Source organism: Mauremys reevesii, linkage group 1 (assembly GCF_016161935.1).
Source record: "Mauremys reevesii isolate NIE-2019 linkage group 1, ASM1616193v1, whole genome shotgun sequence".
NCBI classification, from domain to species: Eukaryota; Metazoa; Chordata; order Testudines; family Geoemydidae; genus Mauremys; species Mauremys reevesii.
Window position 1 is genome coordinate 337,075,058 of NC_052623.1, and position 17,988 is coordinate 337,093,045.

The window sequence follows — 17,988 nt, forward strand, 5'->3', positions numbered from 1 at the left end:
TGTCTCTATCACAGACTCTGCATGCCTATTGCTTTGTGAGTAACCAGGGGAAGACAGTCTTGTATGTAAATACTCATTTGACACTGAATTGTTTGAAGTCTCCTGCAGCATACTGTGGCTCATTGTCAGAGCATAAAATATCAGGTATGACATGTCTTGCAAAATGCACCTTTGGTTTCTTGATCATGGTTCTTACCTGAGAGTTGTCCAGATAGCCTGTCTCTCTGACAAAATATACCTGTGTTCAGACTCTACATACTATTGTAGTAATTTCTGTACAAGGCATGTCTTATGCGGTATCATTTAAAAACTCATAATTTGTTGATCAATAATATCATGGCAAAATGTGCAAAGCAGAATCATATGTGAAGTTATAAATTTAAGTTGAAATCATGACTAAAAGTATGTTTTCCAGATAAATCTTGGGAGGGCCCAAACCAGTTCCTCAGACACAAAGGGCAAACTGATGATCCAGCCAGGTGTAAACAAGGCTGATGGACTATTATGTGCTAAGTGGCCATTCTTTGGCAGGAAAGGGGTAGAGGCAAAAATCTACATTTTAGCAAAGAAACAGCATGGAGTTTCTGTCCACACAGATTGGTTGTCACCTTGCTCCCAGCTGGAAATGCTTCTCAAAGGGGAGACAGTACTATAAAAAGAAGGGGCAGACACCCCAAGTCACCCCCCAATCCCTCCCTGTTGCATTCATTGTGTCTGAAGAGACAAAGGAAGCAGCTGTTGGACTCTGGCCTGAAAAATTTGGTCAGTAAGACTTCTGAAAGCATGTGGTGAGAAAATTTTGCTTTGAATCTAATATAGTTTGTTAAGTTAGATACCAGTAAGCATTTTACCATTATTTTTCTTGTAACCGCTTTTGACTTATGCCTCATTACTTGTTTTCACTTAAAATCTCTCTCTTTGTAGTTAATACACCTTTTTGTATCTAATCCAGTATGCTTAAATTGAAGTGTCTGGGTAACTCTATTTGGGGTAACATGCTGTGGCGTATTATTCCCTTAAAGGACTAACAGACTCAATATATTTGCACTGTTCAGGAGAGGGCTGGGTAATGCAGGACATAGGTTTCTGAGTGAAAATATGGGACTGGGAGTGAGTTGGGGTCACCCTGTAATAATCATTAAGGCTGGTAAGAGCCAAGGTGTGGCTGGATGGCTGCAGCACATACAGGCATAGCTGGGAATGACTTACATGCTGGAGGCTGTGAGCAGTCCAGGTTGGAGGCTACAGCAGCAAGGCATTGTAAAGGGCACCCTAGGTTACAGGGCAGGGGTGACACAGCTAGTCATTGGTCTGCATTGTACCCTGGTATGTTGTAAACTCCCAGAAATTGGTGCAGTAATCTACTCCCAGCATGTAGTTCCTGCCATTAAAAGTGAAATTGTCTGTTCCAACATTTTTGTAGGGTATGATCGAGATTTCTTGAGGTGGTATATAATCTCCTTCTGTTGTTGATCAGTATACTCTTGGCATACATCTCACTGTTCCATGTATGCTCTCAATTGGGCATAGATACACCGCCAGCCTTGTCTCAGGCATGCCTCTATCCCCAAGTGTGTATCTGTCTCATGATATCAGCTCTTAAATCTGCTGGGATTACTGCTCAATCCCCTTTAAATAGAACCCCATCTTGCACACACAGTTTATCCCTCATCTGGTAGTAGAGTGATGCCCCCTCTGGCGCTTTCTCCTTGCGATCCAGCCAACCCTCAAGTGTGAAATGTTTTACTGCCTGTAGCACCCTTCCTTTTGGGCACTGTATTAGATTGCCTGGAGCCTCCCATCAGAGATGAGAAGGTATTGTAGCATGTTGACAGATGGCTCTGTGGAACAGCAGACAGAGTCTGTGGTGTACTCTACCAGGTATGCCCTGCTCAGTGTATCTGCCACCAGCAGTGACTTTGCTGGGCAGTAACCTATCATCGCCCCATAGTGCTGGAGTCTGCTTGTGATCAGACTACACATCCACCTAGTGCCCAAAGGTGAGCTGATGGAATAGTTCCATTCCAAAAAGCACAGTCAGTAGCTCCTTTCCTGTCAGAGCATATTCCCTTTCTGTATCTATCAGAGCTCACCCGGACAATGCTATGGGCTTCTGGCTTTGCATCAGTGTGTCAGGGAAGTCAGGACCAAGGATGAGAATCCACATCAGGTTTTAGGGTCTGGGTCAGAAGGCAAAGTCCAAATCAAGCTGAGGTCAAAGCCAGGAGTTCAGGAGCAGGAATGGCCAAGGTAGCTACAGAAGATCCTCACTGTTGCCTGGACACTTCCTGGAATGCCACATAGGTTTATATAGGGCGAGGAGCCAGTCAGGAGCCATGAGGCTGCTGTCTGTCAGGCCCCTTAAGGGGGGACTTCCCATGGTCTGTGACCATAGTGGGTTGTGACTAGCGGAGCACAAGCTGGTTACAGTTGCTGTATTATGATCAAATCCCTGGCTTGCACTGCCCTGCTGACCAACAGTGGGTGAAACTCCTGTGTATGAACTACTATCAACTCTAAGTGATAACATCTCTTGTACAATAAAGCCATTCTGAGGTCAGTGGCAAATGAAGACTGTTAATAAGAAACCCATGATACATCACCAGCACTGGGTCACATTTCTCCAGTCTCATATTGATGTTTATCAGTGTTGCTGGGACTACATTTCAGCTGGTTCTAAAATCCAGCTAAAATTGAATTGGTCTTTGATCTAATAGCAGTTGCAAATAAGCAGTTGAATGGCCAGGCAGCCTTCTTCTGCAGTGCATATTCAATGAGAGTCTTTGGATCTGCTAAAGTCACACTGCAGTTACCCTCCTCTTCAGTGGAAGTCTCTAGGTCCTGAGTTACTGCATGTACTGCTGCATTTTCCATCTTGGGGTAGCTGCAGCATTGGGACATAAAGTGGTTCTGTTTCTAATGCCTTTTGCACCATTGCCTAGAGCAGGGGTAGGCAACCTATGGCATGCGTGCCAAAGGCGGCATGCGAGCTGATTTTTCAGCGGTATTCACACTGCCCGGGTCCTGGCCACCGGTCTGGGGAATCTGCATTTTAATTTAGTTTTAAATGATGCTTCTTACATATTTTAAAAACCTTATTTACTTTACATACAACAATAGTTTAGTTATATATTATAGACTTAGAGAAAGAGACTTTCTAAAAATGTTTAAATGTATTAATGGCATGCGAAACCTTAAATCATAGTGAATAAATGAAGACTCGGCACACCACTTCTGAAAGGTTGCTGACCCCTGGCCCAGAGGTTGGGCATTTTTCTTTATGCCTTTCATGTTGTTTTCCACAGTATGTACACTGCAACATGTTGCCTGCATTCTTAGTCAGTCTGTCTCTATCCTGCTTCCTGGGTTCCTTTAGCTTGAGCCTGTGTACTTGTTTTGCACTAGCATCTGTTATTGTTACGAGCCTTTCCATGGACTGTTGAGCAGCCATTGCCATCTGGGAGGCATTTCTCCAGGTTTAGAGCTGTCTCTTGCAATAACCTCTCCTTTAAGATGGAATCATGTGTCCCACAAATGATCCTGTCTGTAATTAGGGAATCTTCAATGTCTCCAAAGTTACACATAGATGTCTGAATTCTCAGTTCTGTAACTTAAGTATCTATTCTCTCTTCTACTTGTTGGTTTCAGTTAAAAATAGAGTATCTCTGTACAGGTTTATTCTGGCTGAGGTCACAGTACTCATCAAATACTCTTATCAACTGTTCCAGTGTTTTCATCATTATTCCTGGAACCCGATTCTTGTCCTTCCCCTCAATTATATATCTATATCTATACACTTTACCTTCATTTTCTCATCTTTATCATGCACAGTCAGCTATGTATACAAAGTTCTTGCTTCCAAGCTTGAGCAAGACTTTTTTCCCCCTGGAAAATCAGCATTCCTGTTGGTCTCAGTCCCTCCTTCCTACCTGTTTGCTGTTTCCAAATACTGCATTGTTTGCTTGTTAATCACACTCTCTTCCTTTCTGTAGGTCTCATTTCACTAACCGCTGCCACTATATTTCATGTACTGTGTACTGGATAATATCATGAAAAGACTTTGCACTTTTAAAACTATGCTGGTGCTTTATTAGGAACTGTTTACACAGATGCTTGAGCTGAAGCTAAGATGCTATCCATGTGCACATACACTGACTTCTGGGTGCCTCCTCTGAACTCTTCCCTCCTGCAATCTGAGCTCCTCTCTCCATGTTCCATGCAGGTTGCTACAGACGAGAAGCATGAGGTGTGAGCTGAATGGGGAAGGGAAGGTGGCAGAGCAAAATTGGATGGGTGGGTGCAAGCAATCTGGGTAATAATTTTTGTGCAGCCCACAAAACCGGATTCCTCTCAATTTGCCAGATGGGTGTTTATATAGAGAAATAGAATCATGCAAGATTTTTGGTATTTTTGCATTAGAATATCTATGAATGAATAAAATACTTACTCTGTCTTGTTTTTGTTCTTTCTTTCTTTTCCTTTTCTGCTTTTCCTTTTAGCTACTCTTTGTTCTCATGTATCTTGGAAAAATCTTTTGTCCTGTCAGTGTCTTTTCCTTCATTCTAACTTTTCTGCAGAGTTAATAGCTCATTCTCTCTTTTATTTCTCTGTGTTCTCTCCCTTCTTTGTCATGGTCTCTCAATATTCTTCTTTCTCTCTCCACCACATTCTCTTTACTTCCCTCTGCTTCCCTCTTTGTCTGTCATTGCTTTCACTGCTTTCTCTCTCCTTCCCCAGTCTCTCCCGCACTCCCTCCCCTACTCACTCTCCACCCTCCATTGTCTCCACTCACTCTGCCATACTTTTACACACATATATATACAAACCTGCTTCTTCTCTGTCTCAGAAGAGAGGACGTCCAATTTTCCCTCACCATCCAGCAAGGAGATGGAGACCATGATTTTAATTCTCCAAGTCAAGTTTTATTTCTTTTTACCTTCATTATTCTCTCCCCCAACCTCAAATCTTCTTTTACGTCTCATCAAGGAAATGGGCCAGGTGATGACTTTCTACCCCCCTGCCCCAAGACAAGAGAGGGGTTGCTCTTCTGAGGTAGGCGTACGAAGGATTTGGGAGATTGGCCAGCTAGAATTAGAGCTAAACTGGTCGGCAAGGAGGTAAGAGCGGAGGAGCTTTAACTGCAGGCAGAAAGGAGCTCAGCTGGGCTGCCTACTGTACTTGATAAAAAGTTCTGTGTTCCCTGAGCACCACAACACTTCCTTAGATTAGCTGGTGTGGGCTTGTGCTGACCTGGCCACCTATTAGTATTATGGGAAAAAATCAGGGGTAGGTCTACCTCATTTTCTCTAGAGATGTAGCCAACCTGTGAAATGACAATATCAGACAAACAGATGAATTACTAATGCTGCTTTAGAAGTAATAAGGTGAACACACAGAAAAATCAGGAGTTCTTCCTCCTCTTCACTTGGACAAACACTGGCTTCTTTTTGACTTGTTTCACACCCACTCACTTTTGATCCAAAGGAAGTCCCATTTCTCCCCACACTTAATTATTTTTGTTAAATGGCCATGCTACTGATCTTCTAAGCTTGAGGGCAAACGGCTTTTGCTAATGCCATAGAATGACCCACCAGAAGATGCCTGTAGTGAATATATCTGTGAAGCAATGTCCACCCTTTTCACATAAGAATAAGGATAAGATTTTTTGACCAGAGAGTGAGAGACAAGTCGCTTCTGAAACTGGACTTGTCCCATTGCATCATATCATCAGGCCTTAGGTCAACATGCATGAATAACTGATAAGACCCCCAATATGCATCACACAACCTCTATCCTCCAGCAAATAACATAAATAAGAATAGTACATTGTGCTTAGTCTTTGTAAAAAGGAGACGCTAAAGACACGATGCATAAAGCAATGAAATAAAATGAGGCTACATTTCAACTGTCATCATGCACCCAAATAAAAAAATAAAGATGGCATACAAAAAGTAATGAAGAGGTGGGTGTGCCTTGTTTTCATCAATGTCATAGATGAAATATTTTAGAATCATAGCAGGTTTAGAGAAATATTTCTAGGGCTGTGTTTCATATTGAGGTTATCTTATCTGAATTGGTCTCAAAATCTCTTTCTCTGTTTATATTGGGATAACAAAGAGGTGGAAAGACAGATTTTTATTCAAGAAACTTTCTCTCTCATTTCTGTTAAATTATAACATTTTATAATCCTCCTGCTAGAAGATTTTTCCCTAAATTAAATTACTCCATTGCTTTGTCCATTTTTGCTTTGGATGACTCAGAACAATATGGGACACCACTATTTCCTGTATGAGACTTTTTGAGAGTCTAATGAATGTGCACTAGGAAGTATTTCCTGACATTCAACCTAAATTTTCATTTGTTTTATTTTGACCCATGACTCCTACTTATATCTCTGGTATTATGTTGAAAACTCCTATCCCTCTTTGGTGTTCATCACTGTTCACTTTCTAGTACTTGTAGACAGTTGTCCTCTTCTACATCATTGCTTTGCCAAGCTCTTGATAGACAGAAGAAAAGATGGATAGCATGAATGCTTGTCAAAGCAATGATTAAGGGCATGTCTTCATGACCATGATAAATCTCCACCACCGCCATTAATGCAGTGGCACCGATTTAGTGGGTATGGTGAAGACATGCTAAGTTGATGGGACAGCACTCTCCCATCGATGTCTGTAATCCACCTCAACAAGAGGCAGAAGCCATGTCGATGGGAGAGCGTCTCCCATTGACATACTGTTGTAAGCTGATCTAAGATATGTCACTGATTTAGTTTAGACCAGGCCTAAGAAGAAGTTCCAGAGAGAGAGAGACTAACACCTTTATAGGCCACAGTGTATTGCCTTTGAAGGTTTTAACCACTATATTGCATTATAAGCTCATATTTAATTTGCTGTTCACTATCACTGTATTCCACTTTCTTCTTACATTGAAAATGTACATTTTGGATAATTTTCCCCCAGAGAAGTGTTAGCTTGAATTTTTTCCATGTTAAATCCTTTTTTGTTGTAATTCTAACCTCTCTAGTTCCCTTTATCTCACTACCCAATATGTCCTCATTTATCATCATCTGTGACTTAAAACAATGTGTGTTTTACCCTGACTCTTCCAATTTATTAATAGTGATGCTCAATAAAACAAGACCTAAATCAACCTACTATAGCACCTCCTGATCATCACTTGCTCCCTTCAAGTTCATATATCGCTATTTACCATTACTTTTTGCTCAGTCAATTTTCATTACATGCAATAGATGTCATATTCAATCTAATGGCAATTAATTTTTCATAGATGATTCTGAGAGGTATACTGTAACAACTGCTTAGCTGAAGCCTACATATATTAAATCTCCCTAATTTTTCTCCATCCATTAATTTGGTAATTTGAGAAAAAATAATCGGGTTTTTCTGGCATGATTTGCACTAGGCGTTATAGACCTTGGAATTCTAAGTTTTTTTAACTGTGTTCACTTTTGTCATTTGCATACACTAATACTTATTTCACTTCTCATCCTCCTGCTTCTAAAAAAAGAAAGTGATAAATATATTTTTCATTAATCTATTTGTTTTGCACCACAGAGTAATGTACATCTAATGACATGTGACTATGGATTACTAATTTAGAGTAAGTGCTAACATTTCCAGTGGTGTACTTTAATTAAAGGAACCATTCCTAGTCTTCTGTTTACATCTTTACAAATAGCCATTGGATGTTTATCATTAGGATTAACAAATCAGGAAAAAAAATCTGTTATACTAAAATGTAAAAAGTAAAGAAATTAAAGGTCACCATACAGGTATTAAAAATAACTGGTTCTTACTATTGTTTCCTTATTCTATCCTCTCAAACCCAATAGAACATACACAGGTTTAGTATTATAGGGTTGCTCATGAACATGGAGCTGCTAGAAGCCATTTTTTAAATAGACACAAAACACACTGACTTTTTAGTTTTTGGGCAAAAATAAACAACCATTGTACATCAGTTTTTCAAAGGAGGAAAAATGTTGGTCAAATGGCCTAGCAGACTTGACAGTGTAGCTTTAAGTTTTGATAAATTCACATGTTCTGATTTTGATCTCCTTGATTTAACTAACACATCTGGGTTGGGTTGGGACTCTTAGAGTATATCTACACTGTAATAAAACACCCACGGCTAGCTAGGGTGACCAGATGTCCTGATTTTATAAGGACAGTCCCGATTTTGCGGGCTTTTTCTTATATAGGCACCTATTACCCCCCCATCTCCGTCCCGATTTTTTACATTTGCTATCTGGTCACCATATGGCTTACCCATGTCAGCTGTCTTGGGCTCGCGGGGCTTGGCTCTATGGAACTATAAAATTGCAGTGGAGACATTCCAGCCTGAGCCCGAATGTCTACACTGCAATTTTATAACCCTGCAACCCAAACCCTGCAAGCCCAAGTCAGCTGACATGGGCCGGCGGTCGACGTCTTATTGCAGTGTAGACATACCCTAAGAACTTGCAGGCAACCATCATGCAAGTTATTAAATGCTAAAAGGGCCTGGGATGCCTTGGAGAGTGTGTTACACTTATACAGAGAGGGAGATTTTGATATATGCTTAGAGCCTCAAAACATAGAAAAGGATGTACAATAAATGTACATTTTGCCTACAGTACTTATTATATATACACATTTTTTCAGAATAAATGATATTTCCTCCCAGAACAAACCGTTTCCGATCCAGCACACAAGGATAAGTAGTTCCCATCGTTTAGAACTGTTCACATACATTTTTGTAATTGTACAGACTTTCTAGACTTACCTCCTCTATGGATAATCAAAGAAGTTTCACTTCCAACAGGACATTCTTTAAGTATATCCACTACTTCTGCATGGCTCAGGTTCTGTACATTCTGCTGGTTGATCTCAACAATAAGGTCACCTTCACACAAACCAGGACATCCCTGAATGTCTAGAATTTGCTTCACCCTTTGTCCTGTAGGACTGTCTGCTATAGTAAAGCCAAAGCCCTGGGTCCCTTTCACAATGGTTAAGGTCATGAGTTCAGCTTGGGTGGCCCCAGAAGAAGCCATTGATACATTATCATCATGAACAGGTGGTGGGAATGTGCTATCAAGCTGACTATCTGCTGGAATGGAGTGCAAGGGATGTGGTGGTCGATCTGTTACATCTGGAACAGATTGAGAGGTCCTAGAAATGTATTCCAAATAAGTTTCATAGTTATGTCTTCCATTTACCACTACCGGAGGCCTCTCCATTACTGCAAGTGGTGGCACCATGCTGTTGATAGGATCTTCAGGATCAAAGGGCAAAGGGTATCCACGACATAGCACCAGGTTGACACTCTGACCAATAGGAACTGACTGGAAGAGTTTGACTACATCTGCGTGAGTATGCCCAAGGACACAAACTTCATTAATATAGACAATGACATCACCTAGAAAGAGAAAAAAATAGTGATGACATGAGAAAACTTCAATTACTATTGACGCAAAAGGAATGGAATTTGTTTATGAGAGCAGACATAGGAAATCACCATTCTACTAAAAAGTAAAATCAATTAGAGCAATATTCAGATCAATCAAAGGTGATACCAGGCTGCAATTTGTCTTCCTACAAAGATAAATGAGATAGTTCAATGCTGAAATAATTATAACAGAGCAACGGCTCTACTATAATTAAGGTTCAGAGTAAAGGTTTCTGTCTAAATCTCAGGTCATCTGAGTGCTCTGAAATCTACATGGTTACTCAGATTGCATTAAAATTTGGATGGTTTAGGGTTCTATTAGTGATCCAAAGCTGGGAACATTTGACCGAAGGACTAGTGAAATACAACCCTACCCACTTTCTTAAAGCTGAGTGATTCTGGGCAACCTTTTTTTGGCCCCAGATGGAAATCAACCCAGGGTTCAGATCACTGCACCAGAGTCCCAGCACTCAAAGTTACCCCAACAGAGCTCATGGCATCTACCAGCCCTTTGAAGGAAAATCAAAACGTTATTTCAAAAAGATTGTGCTTCTCCAGTTAGGCTTGTTGTAAATCTCACATTCTTAATATCACACCCAATGAGCATGTGCAGAGAGACTGGCCAGCTATCTGAAAAACTATGTTTTCAGCATAGGACCTGAGTCACTCAGTGGGCATGGCACAGTCACTGAATCTGAACATCACCGCAGGCATTGAGAGTTCAAATCCTACCTAGAGCAGAAATCTGAAGTCAAACAAACAAAAAAGCAGGGATATTACTCCAATCTGCTTCTGTCAAGGGGGAAATGTAATATGAGTACAGCTGAAGGTGCTGAAATTATTCTTTTAAAAAAGAAAATACATTTCACATGCAAATGTTTGCTGGGAGGGGAGGGTGATTAGGAGAGGAAGAGTAGGTGGGAACAGGAGGAGAGGGTTTGGGGGATCAGAGATGATGAGGGCTAGCAGGTGGGGTGGGACACTGGGAAAGGAGACGGGGGGCGTGAATGATGGGAACTGGGGCAGAATATGGGCTGGGGCACCCGTCAGCTCCACATTTCCCTGCTGGGTGTACACCGTGGCAATTCACAGATCACATAGCTATTGTTTCCGGCTGTATTCATCTCCATCGGGTACTCTTTTTCAGAGATGAATCTCATTGAGATGAATAGGCCACTTAACATCTCTCAAAATCTGCAACCATGAAGTGTGAACCCACCCTGGGAAGAAATCTGAGACTGAACTGTAAACATTTGGGAAAAATCTGCCTCTCTCAAGGTTTTAATGCATTTATTAATCATTTTGGCTAAATGTAATCTGAGTACAGCAGAATGTTCAGAAGGCTCAAACTATTTTTGAAAAGAAAATAAATTACACATGTGAATGCTCACTGGGATGGGATGGGTGATTGGGGTGCAAGAGTAGGTGGTAATAGGGGCGGGTGGCTTGGGTCTGCAGCAAGGGATGGGAAATATTATAGAGTAGGGGATAAATGGAAATGGGCGCTAGGGAAGGGAAGAGGAGCTGGGGGATTCAGATAAGAGGGAGGGTTTAGGGGGAGTGGCAGAGGAGAGGATGGGAGGGGTTGGAGAGTATATAAGATAGCAGAGAAGTTTAGGGGTCTGCGTGCTGGGATCTGTAGGGGTCTCAGTTCCTCTCCCTGCCCACTGTGTGCTCTGGAGGACCCTGCTCCTCAGGCAGTGTCTAAGCCCCTCTCCCTACCCCTCCAGGTGAGCTGGGATCTGAGGTGGGGAGACTGAAGGTAATGCAAATTTATACATCTGAAATCAGGAAAATGAATAGCTATACATCATCCCCGTGCGGCGTTGGGATCAGGGGCTGGCCAGGGGTTTGTGGGAGAGGCCTAGTTTGGAGGAGGGGCAGACTGCGTGGACCTCAGGCATGACTGGGGAAGCCCGGCTGAAGCAGGGGGCAGGAGTCCCAGCTGGAGGGCCATTAGTGTTGGGAGTGAAGGGCTGTGCTCAGTGTGCAGCTTAGGCTACACAACTAAGGTAGTGTGCAGGCCTCCAGTAAACTGCTGCCTGGATATGTGTATGCAGCTGCATGGGACAAGAGACAGCAAGGAGCAACTTAGATGTTAGTGGCTTTTCTAGTGCCAACTAATGGCTTAATGGGAAGGGAGGGGGAAGCTGGAAATGTTGGCGGGCTGGGAGGGTGGCACTACATGTGGCAGAGAATGGAGAAGGAGAGAGACATATCAGTCTTCTCTCACCTGCCGAAAGTTACTGTAACTGCCATACTATAAAACTGCCAAGAGCTTGAGACACAGACCATGGAAGAAAGTTCTCTCACCAACCATGTAATCAATTACACATTGCAAACATTTCAAAAGACAACCATGACCTCTACTCCACCATAACAAAATGTACAGGAGGAGGGAAGGGCACAGAGGAAATTCTATAAGCAATCATGTGGCTTAGTGGAAAGAATACTGGACTGGATTATTCCTAGCTGTGCCACTGGCATCCTGGGTGGCCTTGGGGAAATCACTTAACCTCTCCATGCCTCAGTTTCCCCTTTGTACAATGGGGATGATGATGTAAAGTTGTTTGAGATCTAGCTAATGAAAAACACTATATAAAAGCTAGTTCTTTTAATTATTACCTAACCACAGCAGCACATCAGCTGAAAACCTGGGTGAGGATTACAACTGTCGAAATGAACACCAACTGCTAACAACAAACATTTCCCTGCTTAAGTAATTAGGAAATTAAATGGCACAGAGCTTGTTACCACAGAGTTACGGTTGCATGGTGAGAGCTTGTGCCCTTCCAGAATGTCGGAACTCAAACTTCTGAAAACCAGGAAATACAGAGTTTAAGGTAAATGCCCACACAATCTTAACTCTGCCCTCTTTGAATGATGCCCCAATACACCCAGAACATACACAATTCCACTCCACCTTTTCACTAAAATGGTGAGGTGCCACCTATGCTTCCCCTACGCTCTAACACTGAGCCTACTGCCCCAACAGAATACCACACTTGGAAAATTTAATAACCACTTCAGACCTATTCACAAGCCCTTTACACTTTCACATAGGACTGTGGTTCTCAAACTTCATTGTACCATGACACCTTTCTGACAACAAAAATTACTTCACAACCCCAGGAGAGGGGACTGAAACCTGCCCAAGCCCCACTGCCTGGGGGGGGGGCGGGGTTGTAGCAGGGTGGACCCCTGCTCCAGCCCTGAAGGGGTTTAAAACAACCCTGGGAAGGGGCTTTAGGCTGGGATGATTGGGGAAGTGGCTGCAGCTGGGGTCACGCCCCAAACTGAGCCCCAGGGCCATATAAGAAGGCCAGAGAAGCCAGAAGCCCAGACAGTCTCTCTCTGCATTCAGAGGGAGATGGGCCTGGCTGCAGGGAGCTAGACAAGGTTCCTGAGTGAAGCAGGGCTGGGGACAGGCTGAGGAGCTGGGGAGCTCCGGCCTGGAAAGCCCCAGGCTGTGGCCTAGCAGAGGGCTAACAGGTACTGGGGGGTTGCAGAGGCAGCCCAGGGGTAGGCCAAAGCAGCAGGTCCAAACCCTCCTTGCCAGTGATGAGTGGGCTGATACTGCAGTCTGCCCCAGGACGTGGGACTAGACAATGACTGGCAGTAGCCATACTGAGGCAAGGTGGGGATAGAGGGTGGAGGTTCCCTGGGGAGGGGAGACCCTGAGAGAAAGGGGTTACTGCCAGGGGGCAGCACCCCATGTAAAAGGGCACCAGGGTCCAGGGAGGAACTCGAGGCCAGAGAACAACCGGATCACCAGTCTACAGAGGGCGCTCCAGAGCTAGAAACTGAGCTAATTCCCTGGAGTCACCAGCAGGAGGCGCCGCAGGGGTGAGTCCGACCCGTTACAGGGGTATAAACCTCAAGCCCCAAAGCTGAAGCTCAAGGGCTTCAGTCTCTAGCCATGGGGCTTGGAACCTGAGCTGTGTTGCCCAGGGCTGAAGCCATCGGGCTTTGGCTTTGGCCTTGGGCAGTGAGGCTCGGGCTTCAGCCCCGGGCCCCAGCAAGTCTAAGCCAGCCCCGGTGACCCCATTCAAAGGTGGTCACAACCCACTTTGGGGTCCGGACCCACAGTTTGAGAACCCCTGACACATGATACCACCTAAACCTATACTTCCCTCTAGCCAACATTAAATCCACAGACTGCACCCATATCCAGGGGTGCTGGAACTATTTTTATAGTGGGGGTGCTGAAAGCCATTGAACCAAATGGTAAACTCTGTATATAATGGAAACTGCTTCCTGCCAGGGGGTGTGGCAGCACCCCCAGCACCTATGCTCAGATTCCCCGCCCCCACTATTTATAATACCCCGGCAATAAAGCCCCAGTGCACTATTAATTGCACATGCTACACAATTCGGTAGTGAAATTATGCACTCTGGAAACTCAAGGTATGTACAAATCTCTTTCCTTTGATCATACACATGGGGGTGGGGGGAGAGGAAACGGGACTCAGCCCCAGATCTCCTCATAGCACAATCACAGCTCTATGATGCTTCTCAAACTAGTCACCAGATTTCCTCATATCACAATCACAGCTCTTCCAAACTGCTCCTGCCACATGTGCCGGCTTCCTCCTTGCCCCAGGGGTGCTCAAGCCCCGCTCCACGCCAGTTCCTGCCCCCTTCCACTTCCTCCCCTAACCCCATCCTCACCCCGCCTCTTCCCACCCAGTTCTGCCCCCTCCCCTGAGCACTCCCCATCCCTGCTCCTCCCCCTCCCCCCAACTCTGAGTGGGAGGAGTTGATAGGCAGGGCTGCCGGCAGGCGGGAAGCGCTGGGGTGGAGGGGAGAAGCTGCCTGCTGGTGGGTGCTAAACACCCACTTTTTTTTTTCCTTGGATGTTCCATTCAGTTGCGCTGTTCATATAAACCTTTACTGGAGTCTCTGTCTACTCTTTTGTATCTAACATATGCTACTTTGGTATCAGATTTGACAGACAGAATGGGATTACTAGATAGTTAAAATTAGGAAAAGGACAAATATGTCAGGAACATTTTAATTTGAACAATATCAGATTTTGTGGTGCCTGTGTCTGCAGGACGGGTGGAGTGGATGCTGATGTGTGGCTAAAAATTCATGGGACACGTAAGTTTGTGTGTGAGAAATAATCATCCTGCACTGGATGGCATCTCTACCATTGCCTTTAAAAGTCACTATTTGCTACCACATATCACATGGTTACTCTAGTTATTTCCTATTCTAAATATATGCAAAAGTTTATCTAACATCACTGTGTGCCAGCTATTGCCAAATGATGACTTTTTATGATTAGCCACTGTGCCTCATCACTTTCAGTCAACATTGCGTTCATGGATCTCTACTCTGCTCATGTAGCAGCCTTTTTCTAGTGAAGAAAAGTAGTTCAAAAATAAGTTTCAGTTGCCTTAGGTGTCTTCCCATGATCAGGACTGGTCAATGTATTGATGATTATCAATAAATATTCATATTTTGGTAGAACCTACAGGCCACAGCCTGGATTAAAATAAATAGCAACTTATTTATCCACACAATAGCAAAAGTACTTACTAGCCTATTTTTGTTTCCACTTTCAATAAAGCTAAAATGGTATGCGTCTTTTATAACACAGAAAATGGCTGTGTGGTCAGAAAAATCAAGCTACAGTAGTGGTGTAAGTGACAATATTTTTATTTTTCTGCAATTAAGTTATGTATCAATAAACTATAATAACTCTAGGTTCACTGCCAGATACATAGTGCATATTATTTTAGCTCAAATAATATGCACTATTAATTTTATCTTTTAATGGTACCTCAAAATTCAGTAATGAAATTAGGATTTTTTTACTACTGGAATTTTTCAATAAATTTATGAAATTGTTTCCTGGAAGCACCCTAATCACAGATCTAATCAAGTGAGTAGAGGAAAAAGAACAAGATGCCACAACAGGGAAAGGAAAGACTATTGTGTATGTGAATTGGTCAGTTCACAATGATCAGACTGTCTAACAACCTGACAGCAGTTAACTGCATACTTTTAAAATTCACATGCATAAGTGGTGATTCATATACAGATTTCTTCAAAGGGGGGGGACAAGCAAGCAAATGCTGACAGATTTTGTTGAAACGTTTGAGAATAATATCCAGAGAATGACACACACTGCCTGAATGTGCATCATAAACAGGTCTCATAAAATACAGGTTGAAAGAGGAAGGTTAGTTATACAGAAATGCATAGGAAGCTCTGTGAGAACAGAGATGATGCTGATTTACACAGATGCTTCAGACAATTTATAGTTTGAAATCTGCCCTTTTAGAAATTAAGTAAACAAAATACCGTACTGAATAAAAGTGACAATTTCATCTTTATTTGCGATCTAGTTCTTGCTTTAATCTTTATTTGAAAACTTCTTTACAAAAGAGATCAGACTTTGAATGTCATGCATCTTAACACATGATTAAAGAGACAGTTAACTTGAAAGTCACCATTCTGTCATATGTTTGTACCTACTGTTGTTACAAGTAACATTGCTGTTAGTGAAAGAAACTAAAAAACAAATATTATTTGGTTTTTTTCCAGTTTGTTGACTCTGTGCATTTGACACCACATTGTGTAGAGTCAGTTTCATAGTTTTGTTGATTCTCAACTGCACTTCCTGTTTCATGAACTAGCATGATGACATCATGCCCATGCACTGATCCTGAGTTTGTTCCATATATGGTCTAATGGACAAGGAACTGAATTAGAAGTCAGAAGACCTGGTCTATTCCTTGCCTCTACCACTGGCCTGCTGCATCACAATGGGAAAATCACATTGCTTTTCTGTGTCTATTTCCCATCTCATCCTTTGGCCGTCTTGCCTCTAGACTTCAAGTTGAGGCAGGGACTGCCTCTGTGTTTCTCTGTCCTACCACAATGGTGCTCTGATCTCAGTTGTGGACCTCTAGATGCCACCACAATACAAATAATATCAGAATGCATATTTTTAATGTCAGTTCAAAAAAATTCAAGTTGACATGTTCAAGTGTCCCTTTAAGCACCACTTAGATACTAGGAGCTGGCCCAGTGCGTCCCCATTATTAGCTAATATTGCCCCAATTAACCACGAGTCAATACAATTCACTATCATTACTAAGATTTCCAAGTATATGTATTATTAAAGCAGCTCTCCTAAAAGAGCACATTCCAATTAAGAGGAGCATTGTATAAAAATAATGGGTTTACAAACAAAACATTGTATAAAAATAATTGTTTACAAACAAAAAAGGGCACCCTGCTTTCATATGGACAGATCTTTTCAAATCCTGTTAGAATTGTTCTGGAAATAATTCCATATTACCCATTCCATTCACCTTATTTGTGAAAGTTTAAACAATGCTTGTGAATAGAATTTTCTATTCTAATATCTGTCTCTGTAACTGTTGCACATAGTAGGGGCAGGTGTAGCACATACTGGTCAGGTGAGAACTCCCCTCTGCAAGGTTCCGGAGTCAGGCAAAATGCTTCCAAGTAGCAAGGGGGCTGCTCTGGCCCTCACAACTTTTGTATCAATGCATCTTTTTCTTCCTTTCCAGAGTGCTGACGAGTGCACAGAGATGTGGTCATGGCCCTGTTTTCATTGCTCAGTCAGGGAAGGGCTTTGAATTAATGCTATTTACTCCATAGGGGCAGGGAAATCATCTTGTGCCTTCATCTTCTTCCCCTTATGCATGCATGCAGGGTTAGTCACAATCTAATCCTCACACTAATATTGTCTTCATAAACTAGGAAACCACACCGGCTAATTCAGTAGTGGGAAAAACTGCCTGGGAAAAGAACAACCCGAGAAAAATTCAACCAAAATTCAGAACCAAATCTGAAAGCTTTGGATAACAATCCCCATCTCCAGAATCTATCCCCTCTCTTCCCCCCAGCAAAGAAACAGCTGAACCAAACCCAATCACCACAAGATTGCACAAGACTGTGTGGTCTTTTCTGAGTCAGCTGCTCTTTTAAGGTTTCTTGGGCTTCTATGGGGTGTTAGGTGTACATTGTATTCTGGATTGCCTTTGAGATGTGAAAGTCATGGAGTTAATGCAATCTGAAGATAATATTTGATGCAGTAGTGACTTCTAAACCTTCTGAGACCCACAGTGTCCATGTTACAAACTCACATGGAAATGGGAATGTTGAAGGCTCAGAAAGTGGAGATGCAAAGCAAGGGCTGGAGGAGGAACACTGGATGGAGGCATGAGTTATAGAGTCCAATCCACTTGAGTGTGAACTGTAGCCAAAGAGACAGGGGAAAAGGTTCAGGCCGTGGAATATGAAGCAGGATAACATCTCAAGTAATTTAGATAATTATCTGAGCTTTAGGAGCTTCTCCAAACCAAATCCAGTTTCCAGACCTTTTGAGGTTTGCTCATCACTAATCCCAAAGTCATGTCTCCTAGGTCTTTGTGACATGACAAAACTAAAACACAACTAGCAATGTTTGCTCAGCAGAGAAGCCCAGCCTTCGCAGCAAGAGGCATTGTTTGTCAGCATTAAAGAGTCAATGTCATAATCAGGCAAAGTTTA

At 42.7% G+C, this 17,988-nt stretch overlaps 1 protein-coding gene across 23 annotated transcripts in view; it reads right to left on the reverse strand.

Moving 5' to 3' along the window:
- The window catches only part of MAGI2 (membrane associated guanylate kinase, WW and PDZ domain containing 2), a 1,074,597-nt gene that overhangs the window by 153,144 nt on the left and 903,465 nt on the right, over positions 1-17,988 (reverse strand). For 22 of the 23 annotated variants that reach the window (XM_039518176.1, XM_039518126.1, XM_039518165.1 and 19 more), the window contains one exon: positions 8,788-9,423. The exons of the other annotated variant lie outside the window; for it this stretch is intronic. In XM_039518176.1, the coding sequence (XP_039374110.1) occupies positions 8,788-9,423 (636 nt within the window). The remainder of the gene's footprint in view (positions 1-8,787; positions 9,424-17,988) is intronic. 23 annotated transcript variants of the gene reach the window in all.